Source organism: Trichomycterus rosablanca, chromosome 4 (genome assembly GCF_030014385.1).
Source record: "Trichomycterus rosablanca isolate fTriRos1 chromosome 4, fTriRos1.hap1, whole genome shotgun sequence".
Classification (NCBI taxonomy): Eukaryota; Metazoa; Chordata; class Actinopteri; order Siluriformes; family Trichomycteridae; genus Trichomycterus; species Trichomycterus rosablanca.
In genome coordinates, this window is record NC_085991.1 from 32,514,562 (window position 1) to 32,538,178 (window position 23,617).

The 23,617-nt window shown below is 37.4% G+C and overlaps 3 protein-coding genes across 5 annotated transcripts; 2 read left to right on the plus strand and 1 right to left on the minus strand.

Annotated features, from left to right (window-relative positions):
- Positions 1-2,584: 2,584 nt before the first annotated feature.
- On the plus strand, positions 2,585-11,754 carry badb (BCL2 associated agonist of cell death b). Its single transcript, XM_062994184.1, has 4 exons — positions 2,585-2,871; positions 6,156-6,304; positions 7,680-7,888; positions 10,162-11,754. Exons 2-4 carry the CDS (start codon positions 6,166-6,168, stop codon positions 10,300-10,302), a joined length of 489 nt encoding a protein of 162 aa, XP_062850254.1. The 5' UTR covers positions 2,585-2,871; positions 6,156-6,165; the 3' UTR covers positions 10,303-11,754.
- A 14-nt stretch (positions 11,755-11,768) lies between these two features.
- Positions 11,769-15,058, minus strand: zgc:101765 (uncharacterized protein LOC450036 homolog). Its single transcript, XM_062994183.1, has 2 exons — positions 15,042-15,058; positions 11,769-13,358 (listed from the first exon to the last, which is right to left on the minus strand). Exon 2 carries the CDS (start codon positions 13,323-13,325, stop codon positions 12,459-12,461), a length of 867 nt encoding a protein of 288 aa, XP_062850253.1. The 5' UTR covers positions 13,326-13,358; positions 15,042-15,058; the 3' UTR covers positions 11,769-12,458.
- Positions 15,059-15,145: 87 nt separating this feature from the next.
- LOC134311569 (membrane-anchored junction protein) lies at positions 15,146-23,173 on the plus strand. 3 transcript variants are annotated; one of them, XM_062993206.1, is made up of 11 exons: positions 15,146-15,185; positions 17,072-17,192; positions 17,418-17,466; positions 18,027-18,102; positions 19,622-19,744; positions 19,836-19,861; positions 20,234-20,376; positions 20,594-20,642; positions 20,979-21,042; positions 22,178-22,250; positions 22,363-23,173. In XM_062993206.1, exons 2-11 carry the CDS (start codon positions 17,092-17,094, stop codon positions 22,400-22,402), a joined length of 744 nt encoding a protein of 247 aa, XP_062849276.1. In that variant the 5' UTR covers positions 15,146-15,185; positions 17,072-17,091; the 3' UTR covers positions 22,403-23,173. The 3 variants fall into 3 exon arrangements, with proteins under 3 accessions (XP_062849276.1, XP_062849274.1, XP_062849275.1); XM_062993204.1 differs by lacking the exon at positions 15,146-15,185 and adding an exon at positions 15,626-15,723; XM_062993205.1 differs by lacking the exon at positions 15,146-15,185 and adding an exon at positions 15,674-15,723 and having other exon boundaries at positions 17,077-17,192.
- Positions 23,174-23,617: the final 444 nt, after the last annotated feature.

Below are 23,617 nucleotides of genomic sequence, written 5' to 3' on the forward strand. Positions count from 1 at the left end.
TCTCGATAGCTCTATATCTTATTATAAACAATAGGTAGGACATCTCGATAGGTATGTATCTTATTATAAACTATAGGTAGCACATCTCGATAGGTATGTATATTATTATAAACAATAGGTAGGACATCTCGATAGGTATGTATCTTATTATAAACTATAGGTAGGACATCTCGATAGGTATGTATCTTATTATAAACTATAGGTAGCACATCTCGATAGGTATGTATATTATTATAAACAATAGGTAGGACATCTCGATAGGTATGTATCTTATTATAAACAATAGGTAGGACATCTCGATAGGTATGTATATTATTATAAACAATAGGTAGGACATCTCGATAGGTATGTATATTATTATAAACAATAGACAGCGCATCTCGATAGATCTATGTCTTATTATAAATAGTGTTAGCACATCTCGATGGGCTTATATTTTATTACAAATGATAGGTAGCACACTTGATTTATTGACCTGTCTCTCAGACATTTATCTTAATTTTTAATTTATTTATTAGGATTTTAACATCATGGTTACATTCATGACAGGGCAGGTAGTTACTCATTACACAAGATTTATTAGTTCACACATTTAATATCAAACACAGTCAGAGACAGTTTTGTATCTTCAATTTACCTCACTTGCATGTCTTTGGACTGTGGGAGAAAACTAGAGCACCCGGAAAAAACCCCCCACATACACATGGGGAGAACATGCAAACTCCTCACAGAAAGAATCCACCTGTAAATGGAGCCCAGGACCTTCTTGCTGTGAATCAACAAAGCTACCCACTGAGCCACTATACAGCCCATACATCTCAAATAATTGTGTAATTTTTAAACTAGTTTATTAACAACAACACATCCTGAGTCTCTGGTGGATGTGTCTACATTTTTTACATATGTATTTTGGGTGTGATTTGTTATATTCTGCACATTAAAATGTACCCATCTACTGTCACACTGCACCTGAGTAAAACAGGTAACAATGCTGTACAAATCAGTAAATAATGTTCACAATAACTTTTTAATAATAAAGGTAAAATTAGATAAAATATATCTGTATATCTGTATAATATAGCTGCTCTAAATATCTATCATTTCAATCATGCTCTTGTCAGCTCTGTCTTGCAGCATGGAGCAACTTATGCAGTAATCCTCTGCATTGTCTTAAATCACCACTCAGCCCTGCTGTCATGAAGTTCACTTGGCTTTATAATTCCTATTAATTAATGGAGACAGTGGCAAAATCTGGTTTAGCAAAATTCTAACTAGTTTAAAATGTTCAATAACAATATTACCTCCAGCTATTTATACATGCATATGAACTTGAGTTCATCCTGAAAAACTTATCATGTATAAGCACTCTGTAGTTCTAAAATTACTGACTGTAGTTCATCTGTTTCTCTACATACTTTTTAACCTGCTTTCACCCTGTTCTTCAGTGGTCAGACCCCCCACAGGACCACTACAGAGCAGGTATTATTTGGGTGGTGGATCATTCTCAGCACTGCAGTGACACTGACATGGTGTTAGTGTGTGTTGTGCTGGTATGAATGGATCAGACACAGCAGTGCTGAGTTTTTAAACACCTCACTGCTGGACTGAGATTGGTCCACCAACCAAAAATATCCAGCCTACAGCACCCTGTGGGCAGTGTCCTGTGACCACTGATGAAGGTCTAGAAGATGACCGACTCAAACAGCAGCAATAGATGAGCGATCGTCTCTGACTTTACATCTACAAGGTGGACCAACTAGGTAGGAGTGTCTAATAGAGTGGACAGTGAGTGGACACTGTATTTTAAAACTCCAGCAGCACTGCTGTTTCTGATCCACTCATACCATCACAACACACAATAACACACCACCACCATGGCAGTGTCACTGCAGTGCTGAGAATGATCCACCACCTAAATAATACCTGCTCTGTGGGGGTTCTGACCATTGACGAACAGCATGAAGGGAGCTAACAAAGCATGCAGAGAAACAGATGGACTACAGTCAGTAATTGTAGAACTACAAGCGAGTTCTTTTGGCTATGTAGTGTGTATATGTAGTGTTGGCTATGTAGTGAGTATTATATGTATATACAGTATATGTATGTATATACAGTATGTATATATATATATATATATATATATATATGTGTATGTGTGTATGATGTATGTACATTTTGATTTTGTAGTAAATAATATTCTAACCCGAAGAACATCTTAATCTCAAATAATTAGAACTAAACTGACAGGGGAGCAGCAAAAAATAGTTGTACATATACAAATAACTGAGTACATAAAAAACGTAATAAATGCTCAACATATTCATTCAGTAATTCACTTTAAACTCAACTTTAACTTCAAACAACCGTTACTGTACATATTGAACTGCTAATAAAGCACAAAACTGAAAAATAACCTAATACATTTTGTGTTGTCATAATGTTAAGGTCGCAGATGGTTATTTAAAAATGATTGGCTTTTCTAGATGTATGAAAAACGCATCTAAAATTACCAAAGGCATGTATAAACGTGGTTAAATACAACGTTAACACAGCATTATTAAGATACACAGTTATTTAACTGTAATCAATCAAGTACAGCTCATTTAAGCACTTTGAATATTTTTATATAGCTTTTTTTTTTAAAGTCACATAATAACATCATTACATACACTTAAACTTTAAACTTTTTAAAGAATTAAAACGAAACCATACGTTACTAACCGCTAGAACAAATAAATTAGGCAAAGGTAGCACAGAATTATAGGCGTTCCCCGCAACGAGTCAAAACCGATGTGCGCATGCTCAGTAGGACAAATCGATGGGTAGGATAAATCGACAGAACACCTGTGTGGTGTTACTCTCCTGAATTCGGTAAGATATCTTACACATTATATCTAACTTTAAACAAACATAGCATAACCCATTGAGTATTTGAGTAAAATGTGTAAAATTAAATAGAACTCAAAAACAAAACATTACATCAACTAACCGAGCAAGCTAGTTGTTTGTCTTTGCCATTTAGCGAACAAGTTTGCGCGGAACCTGTAGTTTCTGCTTTACTTAGCTTATTAATTGTAAATAGTTAGTTGTAACATATCTGTATTTACGTGTAATGATAACAAACCTTTACATGCATTTCATTTATTTTAAAAGTTAAATAATTTAATGAGACTCGCACGCTAAGGCGGAAGTAGTTCAGCTAGTTAAATGCATAGCAGACATATCAAATGTATTGTGTGATTTTTACCACGTAATGCGTGTTATGTAAACACACTCATATCTACACATTGGTATTATTGATTATATTAGTATGTAACATGTGGTGTTGAATTACTTTACAGCGTCTGTGACTGGATAAGACGTGTTTCCTAATATTGTGTCTGATTTTTATGTGCCACTACATTAAAACAATGCAGTTACAATTGTAAGAAACATGGAGGTCAAAGGCTCATGTACTGTAATATTGATCAGAAGATTGTTGGTTCAAGTCTTCCCGCCACCAAGTTGACTGCTTGGGCCCCTAAGCAGTCCCTTAACCCTTAGTTGTTTGCGTTATATCCCATTTGTAACTGTCTCAAATGCAGTAAATTGATGATTTTTGTAACTGACTGAAACACTTTGAGTGTTTTGTTTTGGATTGAAAAAAGAATTATTTACAAATCTTTCTACCACATTTACTTTAGAGGAGTGGTCTCCAATTTCCTCATTTGTAATTACAGCTTCTGGCTTTTTTGACTGGATATAAATTGGGCTAGTATGACTGAACTTAAAGTACATAGAATCATCAGAAGATTAAGATAGGTTGATAGAAACCAAATGAGAACCTGCTGGTAGACGTCTGACTGTTTACAGTCAAATAAGCTTTACATTACCATGGGTTTAGAGCAGACCTGGGCATTGTACGGCCCGACCATGAGACATCCCCAACCGGCCTGCATGAGGTTCGTGGCAATTAAAAATTAGATGTAAATAAAATAAAACTCTGGTTAACGATCACAATTTAGGCTTTAAATCGTGGTACTAAACAGAAATACAACAACATGAACGATGTGGAGCGTCACACCTGAAGCTTCACTAACTAAACTGCAAAAGCAACAAGGACTTTTATAAAGTTTAACACATCCAGAACTGAAGCAGTCAGGACCAGCTTAGTGATTTTAAAAAGAATATCCAACAATAACAAAGGACTGAAAAACAGCAAATGAGGTAATTAGACTCCAAACAAAATAGTGTAAAGTTTAAAAACCTGCACATTTTGTTCACATTTGTTTTGTTTTTTTGCATTTGTTTGTTTAAATAGTGAAATAATGTTGATGTTTTTACCCTGCCTACTTCTAATATTTTGATTGTAACATCTAAACATTAACAGCTTATTAGAACTGTACAATTTACTGCTTTTCATAAAGAGTGGACAGTTGTAGCCTAGTGGTTAAGGTACTGGACTAGTAATTACGAGGTCGCTGGTTCAAGCCCTGCCACAGCCAGTTTGCTGCTGTTGGGCCCTTAACCCTCAATTGCTCAGACTGTATACTGTAACTGTACTGTAAATCGCTTTGGATAAAGGTGTCTGCTAAATGCTGAAAATGTAATGTAAATAAAGATATAAAATTAATATTGAGCAGAATTAAGTTCACCTTATTGGTCCGGCCCTCCACAACAGTCCCAGTTTCTTATGTGGCCCCTTGGAAAGAGGCTGCCACAGATAATGAATAAGGCCGTCACAACCAAGAGCAACACACTGTGGAAATAAAATGTCTTTTTTTCAAAAACAAATGGCCACTACAGCTGGCAATTAAGACAAATTGGATTAAAGCTGAAATAATAAAAAAGCTGATTTATCTTTTTATTAACATTATTATACGGAAGCGAAGCATGTTCCTGTTTACATTTACCTTCCTGAATTCTTGTCATCTTTTACTTTTTGTTGTAAAACAGAACCAGTTTCACCCTGTCATTAATCAACAAAAATTATTAGAGAATACACAAATACAATAAAACAGAATTGTGTATTTACATAGACACCTTGTATCTACACTCACTGTCCATTTAATCAGCTCCACTTACCACATAGATGCACTTTGTAGTTCTACAATTACTGACTGTAGTCCATGTATGTTTCTCTACATACATTTTTAATGTGCTTTCACCCTGTTCTTCAATGGTCAGGACCATCACAGAGCAGGTATTATTTAGGTGGTGGATCATTCTCAGCACTGCAGTGACACTGACATGGTGGTGGCGTGTTAGTGTGTGTTGTGCTGGATCAGACACAGCAATGCTGATGGAGTTTTTAAACACCTCACTGCCACTGCTGGACAAAAATATCCAGCCAACAGTGCCCCATGGGCAGCGTCCTGTGACCACTGATGAAGGTCCAGAAGATGACCAACTCAAACAGCAGCAATAGATGAGCGATCGTACTCATACCAGCACAATACACACTAACACACCACCACCATGTCAGTGTCACTGCAGAGCTGAGAATGATCCACCACCTAAATAATACCTGCTCTGTGATGGTCCTGGGGGAGTCCTGGCCATTGAATAACAGCATGAAAGCGGGCTAACAAAGCATGCAGAGAAACAGATGGACTACAGTCAGTAATTGTAGAACTACAAAGTGCTCATATATGGTAAGTTGAGCTGATAACATGGACAATGTGTGTAGAAACAAGGAGATGGTTTTAATGTTATGGCTGATTGGTGTATGTACACTAAATTAATTATTCTTTTTAATGGTTGTCACAATGGATCATTCAATCACAGATCTGATTTGGTACAGTTTTATGCAGGATGTTCTTCCTGACACAACCCTCCTGTTTATTAGGGCTTGCGTTCGGCACTAAGGGTACACTGATATGTATCTCAACATGTGCCTTCTGTATATTTGAGCCTAGCTGGGAATTCGAACCCCCAGAACTCAGGCATTGTTTGTAAAATTTGGTATTCTATTTAATATGGTACTATTCAAGTACAGACTAATATTTACTAAGCAGAGAAGTTAAATATCCTCCATTCAAACATCTTAACTAACCAGTCACTATAAAGGTGGGAGGAAATTTCAGACTCTTCTGGTTCACAAAGAACACTTTGATTTTGATCTGGCTGTTACCAGCGATGTAATTCTGACGCTGTCTACTTTGGTTTTGTTTTAGTTGTTCCACAATGGCTAAAATATGCACAATATCTGACAGTGAGTCTGATGCGTCAGAAGATCAAGAAAGCACTGAGGTGGCAGAAGCCAATCATGGAGCTAAGGTGTCTTACGCTAGGCACCACCTACCTGGCTCAGAAAAACACAGAGGTGAGTCAGTGTCTGGGGCCTGTGGGAAGTGTACAGGAACATTCATCTATGTCATACTCTGTATCTAGGAGGCATAAACACAAATCACCATAGTCCCTAATTAAAAACAAGTCGTCTGTTTCTGTAAATAAAGAAACACCTGTGTGGAGAGGTAAGGTACTATTCCAGGGTAGATAAATGAATACATTTCTGATAAATAATCTCCATACCAATATGAAAACCTTGGCAATACATACTTTTTTTACTTACAGCAGTGTAACAAATGGCTTTGATGTTTACAGCCTTTTAGTTGTAGCTAACAGAATTGACATATAATGCACTTGCTTATGTTCTTCCAGACTCAGTTTACCCTGTTACAGTGCCTATAGAAAATCTTCATATCCCCTTGAAAAAGTCACTTTTTGTCTTACAGCTTGAGACCCGTCAAAAACAACCTTTAAAAATAGATTCAGGTAATGAGGAAAAAAAAGGACACTTCTAAATTTATTTTAATGAAAAAATCTAATAAAAGGGTTGGAAAAGTGAACAGTTAATTTCAGCCATCACTCTGTTTGAATGTGACCCTATCAGCGTTACACACCTAGATTGCAGAATTATTTGAGTTTACCAGCAATGCACTGTTCTCTTCAAGTCCATCCACAGGTTTTCTGTCAGATTTAGGTCAGGGCTATAACTTTGCCATTAGAGGACATTCGCCTTCCTATCCTTACTGTTTTGCTTTGTTTTTTTGGCATCATCATACCGTACCTCTTGCACATTTTAGCAGAGGGCTTACTCAAGAATTTGGATGTATTTAGCAGTATCTATTTTCTCTTCAGTCCTAGCCAATTCTTGCTTCAATTCTTCCTAAGGAGAAACATCACCGTAACATAATGCTTCCACCACCATGCTTCACAAACGTTATGGTGTATTTTTGGTGGTGTGCTGCTGTGTTGGTTTTCTTCAAACATACCACAGAAATTTTAGTCTTGGTCTCATCTGACTATAAAATCTTAGACTTAATTCATGTTGATGGTATAATGTGACAAAGCAAGGATTTCCATAAGGTACGCTAATTTTCTACAGGCACTGTGTCTATAAAGACAGATAAAGTTAATCACGTTGCTGAAACAGCTAAAATCACTGTTTTTAAGCACATAGTGTGGTATCTTAAAGCTTAATAGTAAAAAGTTAGATGCATACAATTTTATACACCTGTTAACAATGGGTGTGGCTAAAACCCCTGAACTCAATAAATAGGAGCTGTGTCCACATACCATTGGCCATATACTATAGTTCAATTTCAATTCATTGATCTTGCTGCCACTGTGAATTTATTGATATTTATTTTATTTGGCAGAACGTTCTACTAACAATAAGCTATTATTGATTGTAGGACCACAATCAGCAAGGCAAAGAAAGTACTCCATGAATGAAGTGGTCTTCCATGAGACGGCACCTGGAAGAGATGAAGTTGAAAGTGAAGAGGGATCTCCATTCCGGCATCGTTCCCGCTCAGCTCCTCCATCCCTATGGGCAGCCAAGAAATATGGCAGACAGTTGAGGAAGATGAGTGATGAGTTTGACGTCATACTGGGCAAAGGGGTGAGAGATTTTATTTAAAATAGAAGTAAAAAGACTTGGTTGAAAAATTGGTTACATTTAACCCTTCCTGTTAGCTTGAACCAGAGTAGCCATTCTCTACTCTCTTAACAACAAGGCATTATTAAGAAGAATAAACATTCAGACAAAAACATTCAGTGAATTGCAGTTCTACTGTTGCTCTGATGTTCGATGTGAACCCCAAAGCTCTTGGCTCATGTTTTTTATGATTTCCCTGCATTGTGCTACTGCCACATGAGTGCCTGATTGAATAATCACATAAATCTTCAATCACTCTTTACATTTTTGCCATTTCGCGGACCTGGCAGTAAAGGCTTAAACCAGTGATCTTTTAGTTAGTATTTCAGTACCTTAACTGCTGAGTCACCACTGCCATAAATAAGCAGGTGTTTCCTATTACGTGGGTAGTGAGTAAATATGTAGGTCATAATAGTAGGTAGAACATTTGAGATAACATTTAAAAACTTTTGCATTGTACTTAAGGGTACTTGCAGACACCGTTTAGCCATTCAATGTAAAAATTGCATTCAGCTTTAGTGCTTATCAGTAGGGCCCTACTAAATTCACAGGAAAATGTGCTTAATTTCACAGACCCTGTTTTTCAAAAATCACGGATTTGTAAATTTTAAATTAGTCATTAAATAAATAACCTTATTAGTTGAATGTAAACCTAGAGCATTCAGTGATGGTATAAGTTAACCAGTAAATATTGCAAATTAACCAGTAAACGTTAACCACTTAAACACGTCGCGAATAAAAAAACGTTACATGGCTAAATACAAACCTTACATTTTTAATTTCTCAGCAAATTGCATATTACACAGGAAAAGGCTCATTTCATGGTCCGTAACACGATTTTCATGGCTGTGAATTAGGTAGGGCCTTACGCAAAATGTGTGCGCTCATGTAGTGTAATGGTAAAAGCCACACTGCTGCTAACAGTTTAAAGTTCTGGGGGGTTTGAATCCTGGACTGGACTTACAAAAACATAAGTGCATGGCACCTTTGGGTGATGCCGGTCCCAAGCCCAATTAAATTGGAGGATGGGGTTAGGAAGGGCAGCTGTGCCAAATCAAATCTGAGGATGAATGATCCACTGTGGTGACCCCTAACAGAAGGAACCAAGAGGAATCGCTCATCAGCAAGACAAAATCAAACTTTGGACTCCAGATGTTTTTGATAGCAAACATATTGTGTTGAAACATTTTTATGTTTTAATTAGAGATGGGACGATCGGGGTTTTTGGCACCGATTCCGATCTCCGATCTCCTTTCAGGGACATCTGCGATAGCCGATTGCGATCGGGGTGGGGTGGGGGGGGGGGGGGGGTTTAGCAGTAAATAAAATAAATAAACTTAAAAAGAGCCTCACAGTGAAGATAAACCGGAGCAGCGCGCGTGTGTGTGTGTGTGTGTGCCTTTAGAAGAGACGCTTTGTTCACTGTATCGGTATAAGTGATTCATTGATTCACGAGTCATTTTTCGCGAAGCGTAAGTTTGTCTTCTCAGTTATCTCTCCGTGTTTACTGTTATTAATTAAATGTCGTGGTTTTAAATAAACACCAGCTACTACAGAACATTTTGTGTGACTCTCTTACATTAAAAAGCTTCATTAAAAAGCTTAATTAAACTGCTATTACCACAGAGCGGTCACCGAGTCAGACTCGTTCCGTCTAAGGAGCTAAAAGTTCAGCAGATGATCCTGAACTAACGAATTTGGTAATGAATAAACTTTTGCCTCTGATTGGCTCTGTAACGTTTTCTGTTCTCATCTACATCACAAGTAAGAACCGCTTACGATTTACCAAAGTGAACCAGGAGTTTATATAACGTGCTGATAGAATCGACTCAGATGTGACCGGGTTGTATTATCTTTTTAAAGTAAATATTACAATCAGCAAAATTACATCGTATGTATGATGCACAAAGTTAATGATGTTATTTTAGGTCATGAAGAGCTTTCACTGTGGTTTCTGTACGATGGTTGATGAATGGTGATGTGATGGTTGGTGCTTCGTAGCTCAAAGTCTGGATCAATCCACTGAGCTGTTAACTTAACATGGTCTTTATATATCACACGATCGGATCGGTTACTTTTAGGAAATATCGCCGATCGCCGAAAGCATATTTTGATTAAAAATCGTCCGATACCGATTCATAGCCGATCGATCGTCCCATCTCTAGTTTTAATGTGTATCAATAGCTCCAAAATACTAAAGTGTCTTTCATCTAACTTTCAAATTGCACCGCTGACAGATGAAGAGAGTGCAGAGTGCAGGAACACCCCAGCAGATGCACACCTCCCCCAGCTGGTTGCAGTTTTTCTGGAGCGTTAGGGAGTCTGATGCTGAAAACACTAACAGTCTGACGTCACAAGACTCACGTCCTTCAGAATAAAGCAGTACTGGACAACAGGACTAACAAATTCACTGTACGTGTAATAGTGGATAAAGCATGAAGAACAAGGTCTGAGAGGCTCTTAAGGTCTGATACTCTTTCTGTACCAGCTGTTTAATTAAAGCCTTAAAGTAGGTGGAAAACGAGACCTAAGCTGTCCAGATTCATCAGATCCAACATGCTGCTTTTGAGAGATTTTCTTTCTGGATATCTTCTCCAGGGAAAGACTATGCAAGCCTGTCTGAGTGTGATTGATCAGTCTGTGAGATTCACAATCAAAATATGTGGTGCATGAGGAAGGGTGCAATAATGTTAATTACAGGGCACTAATAGTCGCACATTTTATAGATGACCTAAATGCATGAATGTTTTTAATGATTGCCTTTTATTAGGTTTATAAATGATATTACTTTAATTGTCTGACTTTCTCGATTAAATAAACAAACTTAATGTTAGAGGTTTATTATGAGTGAACATTTGGTTAAATGACAATTTCTTTTACTAATATGAATTAGCAAGCAAACTGCTGTATCTTATTTGTTGTGTGGGTGTTATCTATGTCGGGTTTTTAAAAGGACTTTGAACAGTTTTACATCTTCTTATCTTTATCTTAATACAATAGTACTCAGACCAGGTAACATGGGAGCTACATACCTAGAAGAGACACATTTGTATTCAAAACACCAGCAAATTGTATTTCTTACAGTAGTTTTCCACACTATATGGCCTAAAGTTTGTGGCTGTTCCATTTGCTAACAGATTTGTGGCAACAGATTTATCTTTCACTTTTCCAGCATGACTAAAGTGAAGTCCATGAATACATGGTTTGATGGGTTTGGATGGGTGAAATTCCAGTATTCTGTACCAAGCTTTAACCCCAACCACACTAAACATTTTGGGATAAATTGGGTCGTCGATTGTAGGCCAGGCATTGTCATCCAACATGGTGCCTGACCTCACAAATCCCATTTGTACTGAATTGACACAAATGGCTACCAACACTGACTGCCATTAATAGGTTGTGTGTTTTGCTGCATTTTCGTCACCTACTAAAACAAAAAGAATGTGAATTGGCTGCAAAAATTGCCCCTAAGAGTGAGTTATTGTGTGTGAGGGCCTGCACTGAATTGGAAAACCTGTTTCCAGGTGATGTCAGACCCAGTGAACCTTACCAGGATATACTGAAAGGTAAAAATGTATTCATTTTCCAAGCCATGTTTTAAATGAAAAGAGCCCCATGTGTTTGTGTATATGAGTAACTGTGCTTTACAGAGCAGTCAGCAATCTAAGAACAGAAGATAAGATTACCACAACAATGGATAAAAACCTTTAAAGAAATAACATCAGGGCTGTAATAGTGCTGATATTACTTGAAAATGTGAAATACTTTAATGTTTTATACAAATGTACTGTTAACCAGTTTATAAAATAAAAATACTTAAACTAAAATGATTCATTTTCTTCTCCAGCTTTTATTTATTCTTGTGTTTACACTTCTGTACAAGGCCTAGTGTACATACAAATCTGAATGTTTAACATTTTTACATTGTATAGACAGTATTTAAGCATGCACAGTTTGGCATGGACAACCTTGTTTACTAACAAATGACACTCCCAATTGTGTTAATAAATAAGCTATGTCTATTTGAACCGTTAAACAAAGTCTGTTCTTTTCCAGACCCCACAACTATGTGTGTGTTTGTGCATGTATTTTTTCTGAGACTGATCAGTGGGGACTGGAGCAGTGGTAGCTCAGCAGTTAAGGAACTGGACTAGTAATTAGAAGGATGCTAGTTCAAACCCCATCACTGCTAAGTTGCCCCTGCTTGGTCCCGCAGTGAAACCCTTAACCCTTAATTGCCCAAACTGTATTCACTTTGGATAAAATCATCTAAAAAATGCTGCAAATGTAAATTATCAGTTAAATCATCTTTGATTATTGCAATTTATGTACATAAATAAATGCCCCCGACAGCAACATCAGCCACCATCAGCATTCTATAGCATCAAACACTGAGAACTGCTAAGAAAAATGCAATTTTCCCTTTCCTGACATTACACTTAAATGTGGTTGGTTGACCTGCATGTGTTCAAAAACATGCAATATTAATACAAATACAAAAGATGATCATATTTATTCTTTAATCTAAATATTGTTAGACCACCGATGAGGGATTCCAGCAAAATTTCTCCTCACAGTCCATAGCGGAAAGCTTCACCATGTCGTTTTCACTGAGCTCAAAGTCAAACAGTTGCATGTTATTGTGCACTCGGTCAGGCTGGCATGTTTTTGGTAACACGGGCACATTTTGCTGCACAGCCCATCTTAGAAGCACTTGAGCTGGAGTCCTTCCACACCTTTCAGCAACCTCCTGAACTACTGGATCAGACAGGAGGACGCCGGTCCCCAGGGAGGAGTATGCTTGAAAACACACTCCGTTCTCTTCACACAATGCCCTTAGCCCTCTCTGAGCCAACCGGGGGTGAAACTCCACTTGCAGAACTGCTGGAACCACTCTGCAGCTTTTCAGAAGCTCCTGCATATGCTTCACAGTGTAGTTTGAAACCCCAATGGCTCTGAATTTGCCTTGTGCGTAAAAATCCTCCAAGGTTGTCCAGCTTTGAGCACGACTGGCAGGGTTTCGCTTATCACTTACATCAAATCCTTGTGTGCCAGGCCAGTGGATAAGATACAAGTCAATATAATCCATGCCCAGCTGTTGCAGGCTCTTTAAACAGGCATCCCTGGCTTTAGAGCCCTGGTCCTTGGGACTTAGTTTAGAGGTTATAAACACATCAGCCCTGGAAAGTCCATGCTTTGGCAGCAAGGTATGAAGGGCTTGACCAATGTCCATCTCATTGCGGTAGACTGCTGCTGTGTCAAAGGCTCGGTAGCCTGCTGTTAATGCGGCATCCACATTCCGGTATGTGTCCTCAGCTCCTTGTAAACGGAACGTGCCCAAACCCAACAGGGGCATCTGAGTCCCGCTGTTGAGTTGTATAGTGGAGGTGTGGTCAATCATTTCAAACCAAAGCTACTAACCACTGACACTGATCTGTTTGGAAACACATAGTTACAGAGAAATTAGTTTTAAGTCATATTAACAAAATACATTAAAGTTGTATATAAATTCTATATAAAAAAGAGAATGCAAGGGTGTGGGTAATTAAAAAAGTGTTTTTACAAAAGGTTTAATATATACACTTTATGGCCAAATACTTGTGGAAACCTAATTATTGCATTTAGATGTTTCAACCACACCCAACTACTAAAATGTGTATACAATAAAATATATACAATTAGTTTTATGCTTTCAACCTTGTGGCAGATTTGAAAAATGTGATAAGTTTAGGGTGAAGTACCCAAATCCTAATCTCAACCACATTAAAACATCAAGCTAAGCCTCCACACTGTATAATGCCAATGACATTGAAATGGGATGTACAACAAGCTTGGACAACAAGCTCGGACAACAAGCTCAGGTGACTCAATCCAATGCACCTAGTGTATATGACAGAGAAAAAATTGGAAGTCAGCCTTACATGGAGAAATAAAAATTGCAATTTAGGTTAACAGGTCAAAGGGAAGAAATCAGACAAAGGACAATCCAATAGACCCTCATAACAGGTACAAATAAGTGTACCCTATTAGAATTTGAAATACTGTGTCCGACCCTGAGCCAGGCCTGCGGGTTGGTGTTTGCAGACAAACGTCTACTCATCGCCTGGTGATCAGGCTTTATTCTGCCCAAAATATGTGGCACCATTTTGTGGGGTTACCATCTACAATGTGCAAGAATGGGTCAGGTTCTATGCCTGTCATGGGGCAAAAATATTTCAGACAGGTCAGAATGGACTATAGATCTAGGTTTGGGAATGTGGATTTTCTTTCATTTGGCTGAATTTCTAATGTGCAGTGTGTAGCGCTGTCACCTCACAGCAACAAGGGACTGGGTTCAATTATTTCTGTGTGGAGGTTGCATGTTTTCCCAGTGTCTGTGTTGGTTTCCTCTGGGTGCTCCGGTTTCCTCCAACAAGTCCAAAGGCATACAGTCAGGCCAATTATAGCTACCATGAATTGCTCTAAGTATGTGCCCTGTGATGGACCGGTGACCTGTCTGGGTGTTTCCTGCCTTTCACCCAACTGAATCAGTTATTGAATACAGCAGGTATGAACACCACATGTACGATACAAGAATATCCATTGCTTATAGATTTTCAAACATCACAAGGCATGGAGTGTTATTTTCTGGTAATAGTGTTTACTATAATTTTCATTTAATTTTCATCAAATAATGTTTGCTCTTTTGATCTACATTCTGTTATAGGCTACCATCTGAGATATCTTTCGGTCCAGGACACAATAATGCTTAAAGTGGCATCACTCACACCTATGGGCAATTTAAAATAATCAGTCCACCTTCTGCACTGTTGGGAAGTAGGAGGAAACCAGAATAACCCAATGATGCGCTATTGAGCCTAATAAAACGAAGTCATTTAAATTTCATTTCTATGCCACATTCATACAGTACATGTGGATTCGTTCTACTGCATACACTAGTGCCTACCGATCAATCAGTGGCGCAAAGCAGAGATCACAATTAAAGTTCAAAATACTGATGTATGTTTATTAAGTAGAATAGTACAAACTACGAGTCTGATATGATTATTCAGCACACAGATTAAATGATCAACACAATTACTAAAACATGTTTTAATGACTGTCGTCTGTAACCTACTGCCATGTTAGTCTTACCTCAGTCACGTGTCGGCATGGGCGGAGCTCTGGTGTTCGTCACTTTGAGGTATGCCCGGTTAGTAGGGTCATTTAAAGTGAGCACTTTCCTCACTGTGATTTGGAACGTTTCTTACAAACTGCTGCTGTGAGCAAATCCACTCTTAACATATTTTCGTTATCGGGATAATTCCTTAAAATGTACAAAGCATAAATAATGTGTTAAACTAAATAATACGTAATTCTTTTTGTGGTTGGAACTTCACCACACTATTTATTAAACATAGTGGGGTTTGGGACGCAACCATGGATTATCGTTGGTGACTGCGTCCTAATCCCTCTGAAGGGTACATACTTTGTAGTGAACGCTCTGAGAGGATCATCTTAAAAGGGGAAATAAAATAAACTGAAGAAATAATGCAAGAAAAAATACAAGTTACAATGTAATATTGTTAATACATCGATAATCTCGGCAGAACAACTATTCGCTGTAGATTAAACGATAGCATAATTGAGGTTGTGTCTCAAACCGCATTCTACCATACTACTGTAGTAGTAGCACACTTAAAAAGTATACTAATACGACATACTGTTTAGTACTTTAGTATGCGGTTTGAAACACAGCCTGTTGACGCAATTTAGTGTTCCTGTCACAAACTAGCGACTAAAATACTCGACAATATACGGTATATGTTGTAATATACTTTTATGAAAAGTTTTACTTTGTTTTAATGTTGATGTGAAAATGTGTTTCATGAGTTTTGTCGTCGAAAATTTTCATTCTATTAAAATATGAACATCTATGATGCTAGCTAATATCGCATCATTATTATTGCATTTTGTATTTTAAAATACAGTGTTCCAAACAGTTGACCTTTATTATCAAATTTTATATAAAGAGAAGAACTTCTCTTTTTACATTTAATAATGTTTTTACGTTATGTTAGCAGTTGAGAATACAATTTAAGTAAAATATTATGATATTATGTCATGGTATTCATGGTATTCTTGTATATATACATATATATATATATATACACAAGAATACCATGAATATATATATATATATACATATATATATATATATATATATATATATATATATATATATATATATATACTGTATATATATATACAGTATGTATATATATATATATATATATATATATATATATATATATATATATATATATATATACAACCTTACAACCTTATATATATAGGGTCCTTGAGCAAGGCCCTTAACCCTCAATTGCTCATTGTGTTCAGCTCATTGTGTAAGTCGCTTTGGATAAAAGCGTCTGCTAAATGCTGAAAATGTAAATGTAAATGTATATACAACCTTACAACCTCACCTTACAATCTAAGTTAATTGATTGTTCAAAAACATGTAGTCCAGTGTTCTTCAAGATGCACCAAACCACGTCAACTAGAAAAGTGTGTAACTGTCTACAATCAAGCTTTCATTGCCATAATCTTGACAGACATTTGTTGGTCCAAGAAGAAGCAGGAATGGAGTTTTTTTCTTACACAGCAGTTTCTATGCACATGTCTATGAACTTGGCTATGGGCAGTGACATCTGTGTTCTTGCAGGTCCTAATTCATGGCAGACCTGTTTTTTTTTTTTTTTTGCAGCTCTTGGAAAACAAATGGGCATTTTGAAACATTTCTATTTAACATAAGGTGACAGTTTGGATTTTATGTCTGACCATGGCAAGAGACCACTGTTTCTTATGTTCAAGCTGTAAAATTAACTATATTTATATAAGCAGTGAAAGGACTAACAATGATTTTGGAGCCCATGCCACAAGGTTAAATTGCATTACAAACTGCACAACCTAATTCTAAATCTTAGTTTTTGCATGTATATCTTCAACACAGCATATTTTAGAAACCCACAGTAAACACATGAAGAAGTAGAAACAAATAAAATGTCCTGGACAGGGATATTAGTCACCAGGAATTAGAAACACTACATAATAGTTCTAGATCCATTTTTAAAATACTAATAATGTTACTCTTTTGCTCAACAGACTAGAGCCTAAGGTGAAGTATGCCAATCCAGTGCTTCTCATTTCCTATTCCTGAAACCAGATTCTTTCAGGTTGGCCAACACATCTACAAGTTTAAGATAAGACCAGGAAGCAAAATCAGGCAAGATAAATAACAAACAGCATGTTTTCCTTTTAATGTTAGGCTTGTAAAAAATATTAATTCAGTTGCCTGTTAACTAAGACAATTTTTCACCTACAATGAAGGTTCACAATAATTAATGTTGGTTTTCCAATTAAACTTTCTTCATAAACAAACCCTTGGACATTAAATTGTTTGTAGTTGTAGTTTGGTAGCTTGACCTTGGTTTGTTTTTTCTTTTTTTAGTGGCAAGGATGAGATGTTGGATAGTGAGCTTGTCAGTGAAGAACTGGAGGTAACGATTGAGTGTCTGAGAAAGCGAGAATCAGGACAATCAAAGAAAGGGCATGTGTTAAACAGGGGCAATTTTAATGGAGACAAGCTAAGACTAAGAGATGTAGCTGTAGCTGACTTAAGTACAGTGACCACTGTATTATCAAGCATTTAAAGTATCTCCTAGTAATTGGCATGATTACTTGATTTGCAAAGATCATTAATAAAAATTCATTAAGTTCAGTGTTTAGCAATGATGAGTTGTAATGGGGTGGGTCACACCTTGTCACTGAGGTACCAGATGTAGCCATGTACCTGCACGATTTGAATATCAACCCAGTTTACAGAATGCTTAATCAAGGTAGAACAATACTTTGACTAAACAGCCATTAATAACAAGCCAAGGGGTATTAATAACAAGAAAGTTAATAGAAAAGGCAAGAGTAAGTACTTACATTTAGTTACTATGATAAGTGTTTTACAAGTACAGATGGTAGGTACGATATTATTAGAAAAGCATATTGTGATTGTTAGCCATGCACTGTGCTATACATGGATGCTTTATTCTTTATTCTGTTACAGAATGCTGTACGAGTTGTGCTCTTTAGCCTGGACAGTCTTCACCCATTTGCCACCCAACATTTCATCATATTTCCATGTATGCTGTGTTCATGTATAGTATGACACTATATACACACTGGATTCAGGAAATATTCAGACCGTTTACCTTACCATACTACACTTTATTATTCATAATGATGATATAGAAACGTGTTTTTAGAGTTTTTCAGAGATCTTTTGTGTAAGCCCCTTTTGGCAGCAATTATAACTGCAAGCTTTGGAAAAAATACAAACTTTGAACATTTGGCTTTGGGATTTGGTTCTGGAGAGGGTGTTTCTGTATTTGGCTAATATAATCTGCTGCTCAATTCTTACCAATCTTGCTGTCTCTGTCGGTAGGAAGCATCTCCGTAGCATGATGCCTTTACCGCCATGTTTCACAGTAGAGATGGTATTAGTCAGATGATGAGCAGTGCCTGTTTTTTTTTTACCAGTCATAGTGCTTTTTATTTATAGAGATCAGTGTGGTTCTAGGAACACCTGAAAGTCTTATGTATTGTTTTATTTTCTTTGTCTTGATCCATACATTGCCACAACTTGATTGCAGAGAGCCACACACTGTTTGTGGGACTTCATGACTTTAGTCCTGACAATGCAGTGTTAATTGTGGGTGCTTATAGACCAAGGTGTGTGCCATTCCAAACTATTCCAATTCAAATTGCACACCACACAGCACTAATCAATCTCGGGGTGAACACTTAAACTTTTGTGAACTATTCCCACAAAAAACAGGGTTCCAAAAGAAAAACCACCCAGACACACACTGTATTAAAGGCAGTAAAATAAAGTGCTAATTCAACCCAGGATTTCAAGAACCAATTTGCATTGAGACACCCACACTAACATATGTACCACCACACTGCCCCACACTGTACCACCACACTGGGCTGTGGTAGCTCAGCGGTTAAGGTACAGGACTAGTAATCAGAAGGTTGCTGGTTTAAGCCCCGCATCAGCCAGCTTGCCACTGTTGGGCCCTTGAGCAAGGCCCTTAACCCTCAATTGTTTACGATGTATACTGTCTCAATTGTAAGTCACTTTCGATAAAGGCGTCTGCTAAATGCTGTCAATGTAAATTTAGAGGGCAGTTGTGGCCTAGTGGGTAAGGTACTGGACTAGTAAGCAGAAGGTCGCTGGTTCAAACCCCAACAATGCCAGGTTGTCACTGTTGGGCCCTTGAGCAAGGCCCTGAACCCTCAATTGCTTAGACTATAAGTCACTTTGGATAAAAGCGTCTGCTAAATGCCAAAAATGTAAATGTAAATGTAAAACAACAAAAAACCCTTATGGCTTATTAAACTCATATAAAAATGGTGTTTGGGATCAGCTATAAAAATGAATCTTTAGTGCGCCTCACTTATCATCTTAGCCATTATCATTCAGCCCTGATATATAATAGCCAGTCATCCAATAATATGTGTATTGTGGTAAATCTGTTACCAGCTGGGTTTGAACTTTGTTATAACGTAATAACTGTTATTGTATATGTCTAGTTAGCTTCAGTCTAAAAATGGCTGTGAACTGTATCTCAGAATGAATCATCACCCTGCTTGCAGATAAGAATAGGTGGGAGCGTGTGTCAGAGCTGAGATTCAGGAAGGGAGACAGGAACTTATTTGCTTACCCCTTTCTTATCACACTGTATGTGGAGACAAATATTCCCATTCCTCCACTCATAGGTAAGAAACCCTTAACAACATACACACATTTAAATAAAAATAATAATTATTTATAGAAATGGCATATGCATCTCTTCTTGTGTTCTTGTAGTGCATGCAACGGAGCAGATCCCTCCTGTGAGTAAATTTTGGTGTATACTATATATATACAGTATATATATATATACACACACACACACACACACATAAACATAGATCATTCTCAGAACTGCAGTGACACTAACATGGTGGTGTGTTAGTGTGTGTTGTGCTGGTATGAGTGGATAAGACACAGCACCGCTGATGGAGTTTTTAAACACCTCACTGTCACAGCCGGACTGAAAATAGTCCACCAACCAAAATTATCCAGCCAACATTTCTAAGTGGCAACTAATGTAAATATTCCAAATAAAATGAATCTACTAATGTTGTGTTATCATGGCTCTTCTCTCTCCATGCATGCATGTTCAGTAATGATTTATACTTGTATTAAATGTGTTTACTACTTAGGGTAGAGAATCTGCATTGGACAGTCCACCGCCTACTGCTTTCTTTCCCCTTTCCCCAGCAAAACGCAAAAGAACAGAGCAACCACAAGAAGGAGCTTTGAGCCTAGATGACCATTACGACAACTTGAATACACCTCACAGAGGGTAGGAGGCTTTGGAAGCTATCTGTGTGAAGGTTAACAGGTGTAGTCTGGTGTCCTCTCACTTTCAAACAGGGCAATACTTTACTACTCTATGCACTCCTGCCCTGCCACTCTTATAGGCTACTGTAATTATGTAAACGTGTTGGAAATGGAAAGCTGAGTGTGTCAACAAAAAATGAACATATACATTTCTATTTTTGCCTCTCTTTCTCTCCCAGAGCATCACCGTGCCTGGCTAATGGTGCAGGAGCAGTTTGTGGCAGGGAGGTGGGTATTTACCAAGGGGGTAGGGTTTGTCTATTTAGAATGAATTCTGTAAAATCCTAGTTGGCACCAAATACCGTGTTTTCCGCCAGAATTTTTAGTGTCTTTGGTGTAAAGCAGTAAGTCTTGTCAATTGTCTATTTTTGTGCAGAAATCTTACCTCTGTGTCTAAGTGCTTCATCCTGTAGGGCAAACAGCATGACATATTAGCCCGATTAGCTGATTAGATGGCTTAACAAGCTTAATTACTGAGAAAAAGAAGAAAGCATTAAAGTTTTAGATTTAAGAGCCAAATGTCCTTCATCAGCGATGCATTTTCTCTCAAACACCATCTTACAGATATATCCTGAATCAGAGGAGTCGTTTCAATCTACACCAGGTGCCAAAAACATAGAGTTGGATGGTGAGTCACATAATCAGTACAGACATTAATGAAACACCAGCATTTTATATTCTAATCACTGTCTACCTCAACTGTTATGTATGAGAAATTTACATTAATATTCAGATGTTTGCTAGAAGTTACGCTAGCCCACTACCACTTTGGTCCAGGGTTGAAATCTTCAGCAGTGCTATCAGTCAGTTGGGCGTTGACAGCCAGATATGATTGGCTATGTCTGGTGGGAAAGGGGGATGACTGAGGCCCTGCAATGAATTATAAAACATGAAAATGAAATGCAGTAAAATATCCTAGCCCATTACAGCTGAAATCTGGGGTTCAATGCACTTTTCAGACTTTTCACTTATTGTTTGTGTCTGGAGATGCATACAGCCTAACAACTGGTAAGTTTAATTGTCTGCGCTTTCTGTGTCAGACTCAAGCCCAGATAAATAAAGGAGGGTTGCATCAGGAAGGTCATCTGGTGTAAAGCTGTGCCAGATCAGGTATACAGACCAAAATGTGATGACCCCTAATATGTAAGCAGCCAAAAGAAAAAAAATCTCCAAGAATCATGGGGCAGCCAAGGTGTTTTTTTTTCTGTCAATAAATGTTCAATTAGGGCGGCCGAATGGCAGTACAGTGTGTTAGCCCACCACCTCTGAAATGCCTCTGCTGTCTGATCGAGGCATTTGCACTGTATTTGTTTGTAGTTCATAGCATATCATATCTCTCCGTAAACGTACAATTCTCAAGTTACAAGTTAAATACAGTAATAATGTCAAGACAATCAACACAATGTTTCCAGTCAGTGTCCTTAAAAGGCCCTTAGACTAGAGGAAATTCTTGCATGCAGTCTGTACCTTTGAGTTTGTCAGGTTTTTCCTACACAAGACTCAGACTTATACTATATCAAATGCTAAAATTAATGCAAACATATGTTAAAAGTGCTTGTCTCTTGTACATAATAAAACAGTTGACCATTATAAATTTATTTTGAATAAAAACAAATCTGTACTGTTTTCAGCTCAGTGAAACCTGTTGCTGTGATTGTTCTTGCTTGCACATGCACTACAGATTCATTTATAGAGATAAAATGAACACTTATAACTCTTGTTTTCTAATTTGTAATGGTCAGAATGGTTACTCTATTGCTTAGTTGACCAGGAGAATCCTGATACGCCAGTGTCCACAGACAGTGAAAAACTAGGAGTTTTGGCTAGACTGGCCAGGTGAGAAAACCCTCAGCATCTCAGCACCATATGTGTCTGTGTATGTCCACTGCTTTGTATTAACCGGTTGTACTGTTTTTATTGTTTATGCTTTTGGTTTCTTTTTTTGCAGTGCTGTGTTTCCTTTCTCCTTACTTTTCCACAGGACATAATGAGACGTTATTATAATGCAAAAGTGGAAACATGTATTTACCATTAATTCACAATTTCACATGAGTTCAAGCTTCAAATATCAAATTTCTTTGTTTTTTTTATGTAAATAAGCTGTCATTTTTGACACTGAATTCTGTTGAACTTAGACGAATCCTTAACTGATTCTTTCTTCTTCAAATGACTTTGTTATAGTTTTCAGTTTGTAACTTTGAAACATATTTTGTAAATAAATACTATTTATGATGGAGACTTCACTTGTGCCCGTCAACTAACCAGAATACCCTTGTTATTGTAAATTACGTTGTTTTAAAATAGTCCAAAGCTTAAACACCTTAAATTGAGTGTGTAAGTGTAGAAAACCCAGTCCATAAACATTTACATTTTCAGCATTTAGCAGACACCTTTATCCAAAGCGACTTACATTTCTATTACAGTATACGATCTGAGCAATTAAGGTTTAAGGGCCTTGCTCAAGGGCCCAACAGCAGCAACCTGGCAGTGGTGGGGCTTGAACCAGCAACCTTCTGGTTACTAGTGCAGTACCCTAACCACTAGGCTACCTTTACATTTTAATAAGCATTTAGCATATTTCTCCATAGTCTATTTGATTAAATCCAGAACCTAGTTCAGTGGTCCTCAGAGTACTAAGAGTACAATGTACATTTTAATACATTTAATTTAATACAAGCCTATGTACATTTGCTAACTGTAATTTACTTTTTCTTTTTATTTCAATGTAAATAAAAATAAGTATGCCTCTGTGTTAATAAAAATGCTGTTAGATTACACTAACACTGTACTTTACTACAGCAGTTTTCCAATCTCTATACTTTATAGATGTATCTACCAGTTTTGCCAGAAGAAATGACTTGCAAATGCCAGGAAAAATAATGCCAGCTCTAACAGATCTGACACCCCTGTTAAATGAGCAGGATGACAGCCATGCATCATCCGATGTGAAACTTAACACTGCTGAGTTTGCAAGTGTTGAAAAATGGCTCCATAAAAAAATAATTGTCAAATAATATGCTGTAGCAGCAAAATCTGAATAAGTCAAAATTGAGGGTGGCCCCATTTGTTGGCTTAAAAAATTTAATTAATAAATACGCACACACTTATGTGGCAATTTAAATAAATGATTCCACCCTATGTATGGTTGTGAGAAGCTCCTTACAGTCACTGGAATGAAGGATCAAACCCAGGTCCTCAGGACC